Genomic DNA, 12,979 nt, shown 5'->3' with positions numbered 1-12,979 from the left:
CACCCTGTAAGTTCCCCGTGACCCCCTTCAAGTAACTAAACCCTGAAGGGTAAGCCTACCCTGATTTGTAACGCTAGACGTTTTTCCTGTGTTGATTTTTTTTGCTTGTTGATTTCCTTCACTTCTCTGGTCTTCTAAAGTTCTAAGAAAGAATGGAAAAATCTGTCAACTACTTAAGTTTATTTAGTTAAAAAAAATATAACCACTAAAGCCACTTTATAGAAAATAGAGAAAAGGAAACAGCACTTGTGATCCCACCACTCTATCAAAGCTTCTCTCCATTTCCCTGCAGTCCTTTTCACATGCGTTAATAAATATTGGACATATTACCTCATTGGTTTTAAAAATAATTGTATAGTGCTATCATTATGTAATATATGTAATATAGCGTAATCAAAGGAATCACACTGTTATTTTACTTTTTTCACTTTGTCATAAGCATTTTCCATATTGCTGTCTTATTTATAGTAATATTTAGAGATTAGTAATTTCTGAGTGTATTGTGTGTTTTTGAAATTCTATTGTTGGATATTTTGATTGCTTTTTTTGGTATTACAAATTAGTGGATTTTAGCTAGAAATTGGGAGGTGTGTCTTTTTGATTGTCAACAATGATTAGAGGGCCTGTTGGCATTTAGTGGGTAAATGTTAGCAATTTATAAGTAGTCTTAAACAGGATGAATTGTGCTAATCCATAGGGCCACTGAAGCCCAGTGGAGAAACCCTTTTATAAATAATGCACCAACTAATATTTTTGTACATGATACTGTATGCTTCGCTCATGTTTTGGCATATCTTTTTTGGTAGGTCCTCTGTCCGCTAAAGGATGTGTATTAATATACTGATAAAATATTGGACATATTATTACCTCATTGGTTTTAAAAATATTGTATAGTGCTATCATTATGTTTAATAAAAGACAAAATAACCAGTTAGGGCCAAGAAATTTAATTGATGCCCAAAAAGTTGGTTCTTTGGTTTCTGCGTTTACTACCCACTGAAAAGTTTTAATTTTTTTTGAAAAATTGATAAGATTTTGTATTTTAAAACACCAAAACTTAAGTCAACGAATGAGGTCAAACTAAAATCTGCTAAATTTGGGTACTGCTATTTTCTTCTTAAAATTTATTTCTAAAATTTTATTTATTTATTTAGTTAAGTAGAGACAGGATTTCACCATGTTGCGCAGGCTGGACTCAAACTCCTGGGCTTAAGCAGTCCGCCTGCTTTGGCATCCTAAAGTGCTGGGGTGACAGATATGAGCCACTGTGCCTGGCCTGCTGGTTTCTATAGATGCATACATTTAGACCAAATGGAATATGTCATCCCTTTTTATGTGTTTTTTTTTTCCCCCAAAGTCTTCCTCTGTTGCCCAGGCTGGTCTTGAACGCTTGGGCACAAGCAAGTACACATTTGTTTGATGAGCTATCTGTTTGTTGGCTTGCCACTCTAATAATTTTAGTTTATGATGGTCAAAATAAAATAGTGTTACCTTGCCTGAAAATTTCAAATATTTGCATTTTTATAAAGTAAATGTAAGTTGGTCTTTATTTTAAGGAAGGTAATTGGTAATGAAGATTAAGAAAATTGGCCGGGTGCAGTGGCCCACGCCTGTAATCCCAGCGCTTTGGGAAGCCGAGGCAGGCGGATCACGAGGTCAGGAGTTCGAGACCTGTCTGGCCAACATAGTGAAATCTTGTTTCTACTAAAAATACAAAAAATTAGCTGGGTGTGGTGGTGTGCACCTGTAATCCCAGCTACTCGGGAGGCGGCAGGAGAATCGCATGAACCCGGGAGGCGGAGGTTGCAGTGAGCCGGGATCCCACCATTGCACTCCAGCTCGGGTGACAGTGTGAAACTCTGTCTCAAAAAAAAAAAAAAGGAAAAGAAAAGAAAAGAAAATTGCTTAAATCAGTGGAGTAGCCATACCTAGTATCCATACTTCCATGATAATGCTGTTCAGAACAGACCAACATTTTTTTAACCAGTTCCCAGGCTTCTGAAATGTTGGTGGCATGTCTTCACATGTAGTTGCGTTACAAACCAGACTCAGAATTCCTATTCCTGTGGATGTTTTAAGTTTGAAATGAAGTAGATTTCAACTAGGGGTATTTGGAAATGTGGTTTTAGTTTTCAGTAGTGCTTACTTAACGTTTACATTCCTTCACAAAAGGATCCGTCAGTTTAGGAAATGTTGCTTCAGAGATGACTGTCAGGCTCTTGAAGATTTCAGAGGCAAAAGAGTTATTCCTGTTGGAATTGCTAGGGCTTTAGTAGGTTATTATAATCACAGATTGTTTTTGGTTAAAAAGGACAGAAACAGTGTTACCCAAGGTACATCGAGAAGAGACATTATTATTAAAAAGAAAGATTTCACTGCGTTGAAAAATAAAGATTGTAGTACAGCCAGGCCTCATGGAAACTAGGACTGGGAACCAGAAGCGTATCAGCAATCAAGATGACTATCTGCTTCTTTCTCTGCAGTGGTTATTATCAGTTCAGTTTGTTTCTATCTACTCCATTTCTTTGCATACCTATTATGTACTCATCATCTGGCTTACAGCTTACTGTAAGTCACCTTCCAGCCCAATAGAGAGAACCTGATTGATTGATCTAGCTCATTTGGTTGAGCCTGACTTCCAAAATTAGAGGTTGCTGGTCAGCCAGGGAAATGGGCCCTTGAGACTGGTGACTAATCATTTATGGCTAGAGAAGCTTATAGGATCTTTTGAGGGTTTCACATAAGGAAACCGTGCTAAGGCCTGTGCCAAAGCAATATAGAATGTCTTGGTAGCACATGTAGGAGGCTGTACCTAATGATTGCGGTATCTTAAGATGATTTACCAGAAGACTTGGAAATTTGAGCCTTGAAGAAGAGTGGAATTAGCATTCAAAATGGGAGTTAGCGAGGACATCGTAACCAAATGGAACAGCATATATGAAGACCCATATGTTTGTGATGTGTTGCTGGAACCACAGGTATAATTTTTGGGTGCATTTCCATGACGAGGCAAGAACAGAATAGTACCTTTAAGGAAATTTGATATGTGGAGTGACACAATGAAATTTAGTGTTTAGAAAGATCACTGTGGGAGCTTTGGTGGAAGACCATTAATAAGGATTTGAGGTTGGGTGCTGTGTGATTTCTTAAAAGCTGTTAAGTAATCCACATGAGAAATGATGAGGGTCTGAATTAAGGCATTGGTAATGAGAATGATGAAAAAATTAATGTGACAGATATTTACAAGGTACTCGAAGCAGGATATATTGACCAATATGAGGACAGAAAGGTCAAGGATAATTTATCAGTTAGAATAAGTAGAGTTTTGGAAATAACTTCAGATCTTTGTAGTTTGACAATTTTTTTTTTCTTTTTTGAGACACAGTCTCACTCTCTTGCCCAAGCTGGAGTGCAGTGGTGTGATCTCGGCTCACTGCAAACTCTGCCTCCCGGGTTCAAGCAATTCTTGTGCCTCAGCCTCCCAAGTAGCTGGGATTACAGGTGTGTGGCACCACACCCAGCTAATTTTTGTATTTTTAGTAGAGATGGGGTTTCATCATGTTGGCTAGACTGGTCTCAAACTCCTGACATCAGGTGATCTGCCCGCCTCTGCCTCCCATAGTGCTAGGATTACAGGCATGACCCACCCTGCCTGGCTGACAAAATATTTTTTAGACTAAATTCGTGGGGTTGGGAACTTTACTCGTTGTGGTTATTCACTCTGGGATGAAGTTGATGAGTCCCAGCCATCTTTTGAATGTTGCCAGTCGTTGTGGCAGAGGAAAAGAGTCAAACAGTGGTTCTCAGAGCTTCTTCAGAATAGTGACACGTCAGTTCTGCTCATATTTAACTGACCAAAGCAGGTTACATGGCCACACCTAACTTAAAGGAACAGAAAAATGGAATTTTATTGTGTACCTAGAAAGAGCTTTGGAAGTAGTTGGTGGGCAGTGCTTAGGATGGTCACACTAGTGACTCCTAGGTTTCAGACTTGGGTAGTATGATATCTTTTACTGAAATATGGAATGCAGGGGACAGAGGGCAGCACTGGTAAGGAACGAGGTTGATGAGTGTATTTTCAACTTACTTAGTGACCATCAAGGTGTAATATTCCAGCAGGCACTTGTACCTGGGAGTCTAGAGCTCACAAGAGGCCTGAATTGGTGATTTGGTCATGTTAAGGTGGTGAGTTAAGTCTGGATGTGCATATAGTTACCTCAGTGTCAGTACACAAGTTGCTTTGACTTAGGTGTTGGGTTGGGTAAGGAGGGATTTTTGTTGAGGGCTGATGTGAATCCTGAATTGGATGCCCTTAGGCAGAAGTGAGTTGGATGCTAAGAGGTACATCCTTTTTTTTTTTTTTTTTTGAGAAGGAGTCTCGCTCTGTCGCCCAGGCTGGAGTGCAGTGGCACGATCTCGGCTCACTGCAAGCTCCGCCTCCCGGGTTCACGCCACTCTCCTGCCTCAGCCTCCTGAGTAGCTGGGACTACAGGCGCCCGCCACCATGCCCGGGTAATTTTTTGTATTTTTAGTAGAGACGGGGTTTCACCGTGTTAGCCAGGATGGTCTCGATCTCCTGACCTCATGATCCGCCCGCCTTCCGCCTTGGCCTCCCAGAGTGCTGGGATTACAGGCGTGAGCCACTGCGCCCGGCGGTACATCTTTTATTTTCAACTTTAATTAGCCTTACTAATTGTGTTAATGTAAATAGTTTTAAGTTCTAAATGCAGATACATTTTATTATCACATTGTTTGGTTAATAGCATAAATATATATAAATTTAACCCTTATTAATGTGGTTATTCTACATTGTTTAAAGATGGTTTTGTTCCTGGACGTGAAGAATTACAAAGAAATCTGGATTTTTGGATTTTAAAAACGGCTAATGTTTGTGGAATTGCTAATTTAATAGTATGTCAGAATGGTTTAAAGATTCTTGATTAGTTGAATGATTACAGTTGCATGAAGTTTGGAATTAGATGATTAGACATTAGATGTTAACTTTGCGATTTACTAGTTCTGGAATTGTAGTCAGTTTTCTTTCCTGTTTTGTAAACAAAAGTAAATGACTATTAAGTCATATATTTTTCAAGTGATCTCTCTTTTTTTAGTGTGAAAAATCTTAAATGTTTCAAATAGATTTTAATATAAAATCTATGTTACAGATTACGTATATACTTAGTTTCGGTCTTTTTTTTCCTGCTAAAGACAATTACAGATTTTAATGAAAAGTAATTATGGATAGGCTGACAAAATGATTATCCATGAGGATAGTATATTTTCGAATCTAACAGGATGTATTCATTTTAGGAAAAGTTCCTTTCATTTGTGCTTTGTCTGGTTCATTTTTAGTATCGGCCTGCCTGGATTAAACTGAATCAAGTAGGACCAGTTAGAGTCTTTGTTGCCTATAAAATATGTAAGATTTTGTTTGTAAAATCTTTTGTCTGGAAAATCATCACTGTCCAGCTCTGGTGTATGCAAAAGACCTCAATTTAAATTCCATACTACCTGACTCTTTCTAAGACTGTTGTGAAGTTTTTTAGTGATGTAAATGCTTGGGAAACACATTTAGGAAGAGTTGGAATGATGATAAAATTTGAAATCTTGAGGATTGGAGCTTTTATAAAGGGATTTTTGCTTACATATGATACACTTTTTGAGTTAATTTTTGGGTTAAATTAGCTTTTTTTACATTCACTTGGATTAAGGATTAATTTGAGTTCCAAGTTTTACAAGTAAGGCAGTAGGCCTGCCTGGATTGCCTTCTGTCGTGGTAGACAAATCACCATTAAATGACTAAGTTTCACTGTTTTATGTGTTAATGATCCTTAATAACAAAAAGTTTTAAAGTCTTAATTTCGTAAGATTATGTAAAGGTTAGGAAAGAAATTTTAAGTGAAAATGATAAAACCAAGCAAATGTTTATTAGTTCAATTGTTTTTCTTTTTATCTTGCAGCAACGCACCTCTTGCTTTTTCCTCCAAAGTATGTTATGTTAAGTTTCGTGATCCATCAAGTGTTGGCGTGGCCCAGCATCTAACTAACACGGTTTTTATTGACAGAGCTCTGATAGTTGTTCCTTGTGCAGAAGGTTGGTATCTCGCTTTTTTTCCTCTTATTTGAATTTCTGTCCTGTCTGTTATTGCCTTTAGCTTTCCTAGAGATTGGCAAGTAGACAGTACTCTTGATGTGTGTGTGAAAGTAAGAATGAAATTTGGAGGAGGTAAACCTTTTTACCTAATAGTAATATTAAAATGGTTAATTTATGACATGTACATTTGAGGTTTTACAATTTAACATTCATTGGCTTCTGGTTTGCTTTGGCTTTCTGTAGTCAATTTGCAGATTGCAAAGAAAGCTTTCTGAAATTAAAAAAATAATTGATATGGGAAATTATTTTAAATGCATAAACAAGCATTTACCTTGTGTGTTCAGTATTAATACTATTACAAATGAAAACAGTGTACACATTTTGGCAAATTGGGGTTAAGTGATATTTATAAGAAAATATTTGTAATTTATACTTTCAAGTACACTCTTAAGGTAATTTACCTTAATTGTTACTATGAGATCATTATTTTATATTCAATGTAATTGTTTGCTTTGCAACTGGAATTTAATTTTTTCTTTTATTGGCCCCAAAAAGGGGCAGGAGGAGTGTTGGAAAAAAAGGAAAGCAATTTTCCAAAGCCTCCATGAAGGAAGTAGTTGTTGAAGATAGGAACAAAGGCCTTAAAGTATCCATTAAATTTTATGACCTAAACTGCTTTAAGAACTAATTATTACTAATATTTTTTAGTAACTTCTATTTACAGAGCCACTCACGTATAATAGACTGTGCTGAATTTTGACACTTCTGGTGTGTAATTAACTTTTATTCAGAGCACTGACTAGCATGTGTACAGGATTTTAGAATTGGGTTATTATAAATTAAAATGTCTTAAAGTAGATTTTCTCTGGTGGATGATTGTAACTGAAACTGTTTTAAACATAAAGGTTTGTGGAAAACAGTTTGATGGGCTTTCATATGTAATTTTTAAAACCTCTTTTAGTGGCCAGGCTGACATTAAAATAATATGTAATAAGCAGTTTGCTGCACTTTCAAGGTTTTATGCTTATTTCAGAATGCCTGTTCTGGGATGTCAAAAACATTACAGTCTAATACAGTGAGTACCAGGCTCGTATCTTTTAAGTCCCAGAATAGGACATTCTCAGTATTTTTCAGATAAATTTGGAAGTGTCTTTCCCATGCTTGGGGGTTAGAGTGGGTAGGGAAGATAAAAATGGATTAAAGTTAATTATTGGCCAAATGTATCTTTATCTGCTGATCGGTAAGGCTACAGTAAGCCCCAAATTGGTGAGGTGGGAAAGGAGCTGGTGAATGGTTTCGTTCTACAAACTTTGTAGTGAAATTTCATACTGAGAAACTGCATGGGAAAAAAGAAATCAGGTAAAAGGTTTATTAAACTGGAATATTAATTATATCAGAAAATTAATACCACCAGTAACACTGGATCTTTTATTGTGTTAGCTTATTACTGAATTGGAAGGAAGAATTTTATCAGTGTTGCTTGGTTGGAACCTGCTTTATTCCCATAGAATCTTTCATATATCTGAGAAGCCCTACTGTATCTTGTTATAAATGTTCAAGATGATGGGCATGTAGATGTCCCTTTTATTGTTTATTTTACTTGATAGAGATGAATAAATGCACAGTCAGATGTACCTTTTTAGTGTTTTTAATATTACAACTTGGACAGTTTTACTGTTTTTGAACAGAAAAATTTAAGCATACTTTTATTGCAATTTAGTTATAAGTAAGTAAATATTTTGAAACACTAACCTACAGTTGGTATTGGTGAAACATTCAGATATACGTTTTTCATTAGTTGTATTAAATACGGCAGAGATGAATTTATGGAACCTCGAGAATTTCACAGTGAGCTGTTAAAATACTGATTATGCACTACAAGCAAAGAAATAGTGCATTATTGTACTAAAAAAGATAGCAGAGTGAGTGTGAAATAACCAAAGAAAAGTATTCCAGTGGAGTAAGTTCTGTAAGAGGAGATGTGCTGTGGTGCTGTAAGCAAGCAGTGTTCTGTTGACCTCACTGAATGCATCCTTTCCTTGATGTTGAACAAACAGCATCATGACATAAGTGAGAAAAACCATAGAAAAAAATTTAAGAAGTTTTTTCAGTTTCTTTGAATTGCTGTTTTTTAGTGTAGACAGTAATGTGAGAAGATCCTAAGTTGTAAAAGTAACATTTGATGTGTAAGTTTCATGCATATTAAGCCTTAGCCTTTGTTAATAAAACATGCCATTTCAAAATAAAATATGCTTTCATTATACTTGTCCAAATATGACCTCTTTTTGTTGTTGCGTGCATTTCAGATTTCTTTTATAAATGTTAACACGTAGAAAAAGATACGGTCAAACATAACAAGGGTGTCAGCCTAATCATCAGTCATAACTTTATGTCCACATTTTCTGGTAGATGGATTTTGACTATTAATTTGGTTTTGTATGTTTTCTCTATGTGATATTTGTGCATTATTAGATGACTAGACTGGCCAAGGCAGACCTGTTACACTTGCCTGAGTTAGGCATTGTTTGCCATGCCACTAAACCTGCCGTCAAGTGAAACCTTCATTGGGGAAATGAGATCGGAGTCTGAACCGCAGAAGATGGACGCCCTGTCTCTGTTTTTTATTGTTTTACTTTAATTTCATTTCTTTTTCTTTATTTTGTCCCTTTTTTTGTTTTTGTTTTTGTTTTTGTTTTGTTAAATCTCTTTCACTTTAACTTGTGAGCTGGTTTTCCCAGTTCTTTGTAAATGGTATTTCATTAAGGGTTCATAACGTGTTGCAAATTATATTGGGAGATGATTAGTAGAGCTCAACCTTAAGATAAAGCAAATTTTCATGTGGTAAATTAGGATACAGTGTTGTGAAGCTCATTGTGAGTCTTAATTTGTGTGTATGGACTCATAAGGTACATTTTATTCTTGAAACATTAAAACACTGATAAGTATCTCAGGAACACTTTCTGATCTCAGCACAACATTTTTCTAGTTTTTTTCCCCCCTAGTCTACATCTCTCATAAAAACTGATAGCTTCTAATTTTTGTCCTTCCCCCTGGAATTTTAGGCATACAAAATCATCAAGGAAAATAAGTAAATATAACAATCTGGGAGTAAAGAAGAGCCTTTCATTTTTATGATGGTTATTTATCATATAACTTATTTCCTTGACTTACGAAGACTTTTTGTTGCCTATGTGGGGAATGGATATTTGAGAAACTTAAGTATTTGTATGTAGGTTTTTGTTAGCTTGAATTTTTTGTTGAATATTTTTCAGAGGTTACTAGCTTCTAAATGGATTCTGAGATTAGGACTATTACTTTAATACTGTGAGAGATGTTTTCCTCAGTTGACTTTGAGGAGTATAGTTTGGGAAAAATGCAAAGTGCCTATTTGTTTTATACTTTTATAAGCTCTGTTATTTGGAGGGTAAATTTGGTAGAATTCTATCTTGGAAATTAAGCAATGGAGCTTTTTCTTAAAGTACTTTTGCCATTACCTTTAGGTAATTAGAATAAGTATATAGAGTAATTAGAATGGTAATTGGAAGTTAATTTATTAAAAAATGTGCTTATAGTGGATTTATACATTTATAGTAGTATACTATATTTATAGTAGTATACTCTTTTGAAAGGCAGTGAGAGAGTTTGACAACCTACTGATATTTAAGCTGAAAGTGAAAGACTTCATAATACTAAGTAGTCAACTTTTGGCCAGTGTTGAATACCCTTTTTGTTTGTATAGTCTTTCTACAATGTCTTCAATAGGTAGTTTTGCTTATTAAAGGACAAGTAATATTAAATTTGGGACATTACTAGATTAGAACTCTTAGTTTCCTTAGGTGCATACATTAAGGTAGTGACGATGGAGTTTCTGCCTCAAAACCTCAATTTATCAAGAATGTTCGGGTTTTACAAACCTTTTAAGATAATACCAATTTATAACAGATAAAACAGGTGAAATCAATATAAATAGTATAGTGTATATGTGGGTATATATAAATACATGTGTTAATACCAATAACTAATACATATAAAGCAGATTATTGTTATTTGATGTTTTCAATAAGGCCTACCTGCCTTTTGTTGATGCATGTTAAGAAATCTGTTCTCCAGAATTTTTACTGAAATAATAAAGATAACTTTGTTTTTGAAAGTAATAAAGTAATATAAACTTAGATGCTGCAAAGGTAGAAAATAGTAGGTTTTATTTGCTTCCTATAAATAAGGCATAGCCATTATTTAAATCAAGTTTTAAATTCCGACTTGAGTTCCATCCATGTTTAAAGATATATTCAGATAATATTGTTTAGGGATTTATCTCTGCACATGTGGTTGTTTTAAATATTTTTACAACTGAAACCAGGCATGGTGCTTGTGGAAATTTACTGCATATGCTATATTTCAGTTTAGCATGATTTTGTGCATTGTCTTTTAAAACACTTTTGGAGAATTAATAATAGAAATTCTTTACCAGCTACCACATGAGTGTTCTTCTAAATATATCCACATGTAGTCAACTATTTAAGAATTTTTTTTTTTTTTTTTTTTTTTGCCTAAGGGGATAAGGAAAAATAACGTGAAAGTTGCAGTCCTTATCAGAAGTAATTGATTAGAATTCAGCAATGAATATGACAAATCGTACTTATTTCAGAGTAAGTTTTTCATTGTTTTAGGTTGTAGGGAGTTTTTTTCCTACTGAGTGTTATTAGATTATTTTAATGTTACTATTGTTATTAGGCAATTAAAATGTTTTTAAGCAAGCTTTAAGGCATTAACCTCCCCCTTCAGATAAGTATACATAAATTGGTTCTAAAAGTTAATAAGAAGTTTTCTGAAACCAGGGAACTTTTTTTTTCCTGAAACATTTTTAGTAGTTTCCCAAGGCATATTTTTTGGAACTGAATTCTTTTAGGCATCTCTGATGTTGGTGAGATGCTTTATTAACTGAATGGATGTAGGCTTCCTTTTACGTTGAAGTTCATTACATGGAGTAAGTTTTTGTTTTCTATTTGAAATTAAATGGAATCTGTTGGAGGGTTATCAAAATTGTTTGCATCACAAATAGGTAGTTTCAGTAACAGGATAGGGGCACTCATTAAGAAATTTCAATTCGCACATATTTGTTTTTTCTTTTTCTTTTTTTTGACTAATTTGGTTATTTGCCATTTCTGGGGATTAAACTTTAAAAAATGTTCTTCTTTTCTGTATCTGATGTTCTGTGTGCTATTAGTGATGCAGCCAACACGAACGGTTGTCATGTGTAACACAACTTTCGATCACCGCGAAAACACCGTCCTGGGAAAGCGTCCATGCTTGATATCGTTTGGTTCATGAACATTAAGTTTCCAGTACAGGTGACCCATAGCTCAAAGTGTTAAATAATTGTCTACATTATTCAATTTTTAAAATAATATTCCATTAATGAGATTGTTAATATTTGAAGTTTTGCTCACTTTTATTTTTCCTAGTAGAGCAGGATAAAAGGAAAGACTTAAGTTCTTATTTATTTCTTTATACAGATCTGATAGATAGATTCATTTATTATTATTATTTTTTAACTGCAAGGGTAATTGTAAAATCATAGTGTAAAGTTTGTGTGGTGTTTCTGCTTTTTGTAATGTTTGGAACTTGCCTCTGCAGGTAAAATCCCAGAGGAATCCAAAGCCCTCTCTTTATTGGCTCCTGCTCCAACCATGACAAGTCTGATGCCTGGTGCAGGATTGCTTCCAATACCGACCCCAAATCCTTTGACTACTGTAAGTACTATAAGCTGGCTTACGAAAGAGGTGAATGTTCAACTGTGTGACCAGTTGAATAGAGAGCTTCAGATTATTTGCATTTGGATCTTCTTCTTCTTCTTTTTTTTAATAGAGAGGATTCAAAATCACTGCTTAAACTTTTTTTTTCACTTTATCAGTGACTTACGCTGCGTTTTGGATTTACTCCTGAAGTAACAGGGGATTCATTTAAATTTGAGAACCCCAATAGATTATTCACTAGAAAATCAGTTATTAAAACTCAATATTTTAGATAGCATAGAGGATCTAGGTAACTGTATTTCTCAGTTAATGAGGATTAAATCCATTTAAAATACGTGAAATGATCCACAACTTTGGTAATGGGAAAAAACAGGTCTTTGTCTGATATTGAGAAAATGTAATAAGGTGAAAACATGGCAAAATATTTTTCCATTAACTATGCAGAATTAAATCATAATTTAGTAATGCTTCCTTTGTGATTTCCAAGTGGGATTAAAAAAGGATATTACGGCCGGGTGCGGTGGCTCATGCCTGTAATCCCAGCACTTTGGGAGGCCGAGGTGGGTGGATCATGAGGTCGGGAGATCGAGACCATCCTGGCTAACACGGTGAAACCCCGTCTCCACTAAAAATACAAAAAATTCTCCGGGCGTGGTGGTGGGTGCCTGTAGTCCCAGCTACTCGGGAGGCCGAGGCGGGAGAATGGCGTGAGCCTGGGAGGCGGAGCTTGCAGTGAGCGAAGATTGCGCCACTGCACTCCAGCCTGGGCGACAGAGGGAGAGTCTCAAAAAAAAAAAAAAAAAAAAAGGGGATATTACTATTACTGGCTCTTGGTTTTTGCTTAAAAAACTCTGGCCATATTTATTTTAAAAGAAGTGGCATTTTTCTTCAAAAGACAACGTAGAACAAAATACAAAGCTTGCCTTAATTGGAAGTTGAATCTAGCTTTGTGGTGTTGGATAGGAATTGAACTAAGAAATGAACTATGTGATTGTAGTTAATTTATCTAGATTGTAAGAGTGGTTTCTGAAATTTTGAAGTGCAAAATTTTAGATTTGTAGTTTTTACATAACATTGCTATGCTAAAGACCTGCATTCTGATTCTTGGGGGGAAATGTTTTTTAATTGA

At 35.2% G+C, this 12,979-nt stretch overlaps 1 protein-coding gene across 3 annotated transcripts in view; it reads left to right on the top strand.

The window, feature by feature from the left end:
- SREK1 (splicing regulatory glutamic acid and lysine rich protein 1) overlaps nt 1-12,979 on the top strand; it is a 38,376-nt gene that overhangs the window by 4,988 nt on the left and 20,409 nt on the right. For 2 of the 3 annotated variants that reach the window (XM_008957581.6, XM_003806797.6), the window contains exons 2-3: nt 5,961-6,094; nt 11,732-11,847. In XM_008957581.6, the coding sequence (XP_008955829.1) occupies nt 5,961-6,094; nt 11,732-11,847 (250 nt within the window). Of the gene's footprint in view, nt 1-5,960; nt 6,095-10,871; nt 11,446-11,731; nt 11,848-12,979 lie in introns of those variants that run through there. The other variant, XM_055112342.2, reaches the window with a different exon arrangement.

Source organism: Pan paniscus, chromosome 4, assembly GCF_029289425.2.
Source record: "Pan paniscus chromosome 4, NHGRI_mPanPan1-v2.0_pri, whole genome shotgun sequence".
Classification (NCBI taxonomy): domain Eukaryota; kingdom Metazoa; phylum Chordata; class Mammalia; order Primates; family Hominidae; genus Pan; species Pan paniscus.
Note: the sequence above shows the minus strand (reverse complement) of the source record. Positions and strands in the feature narration are given on the sequence as shown.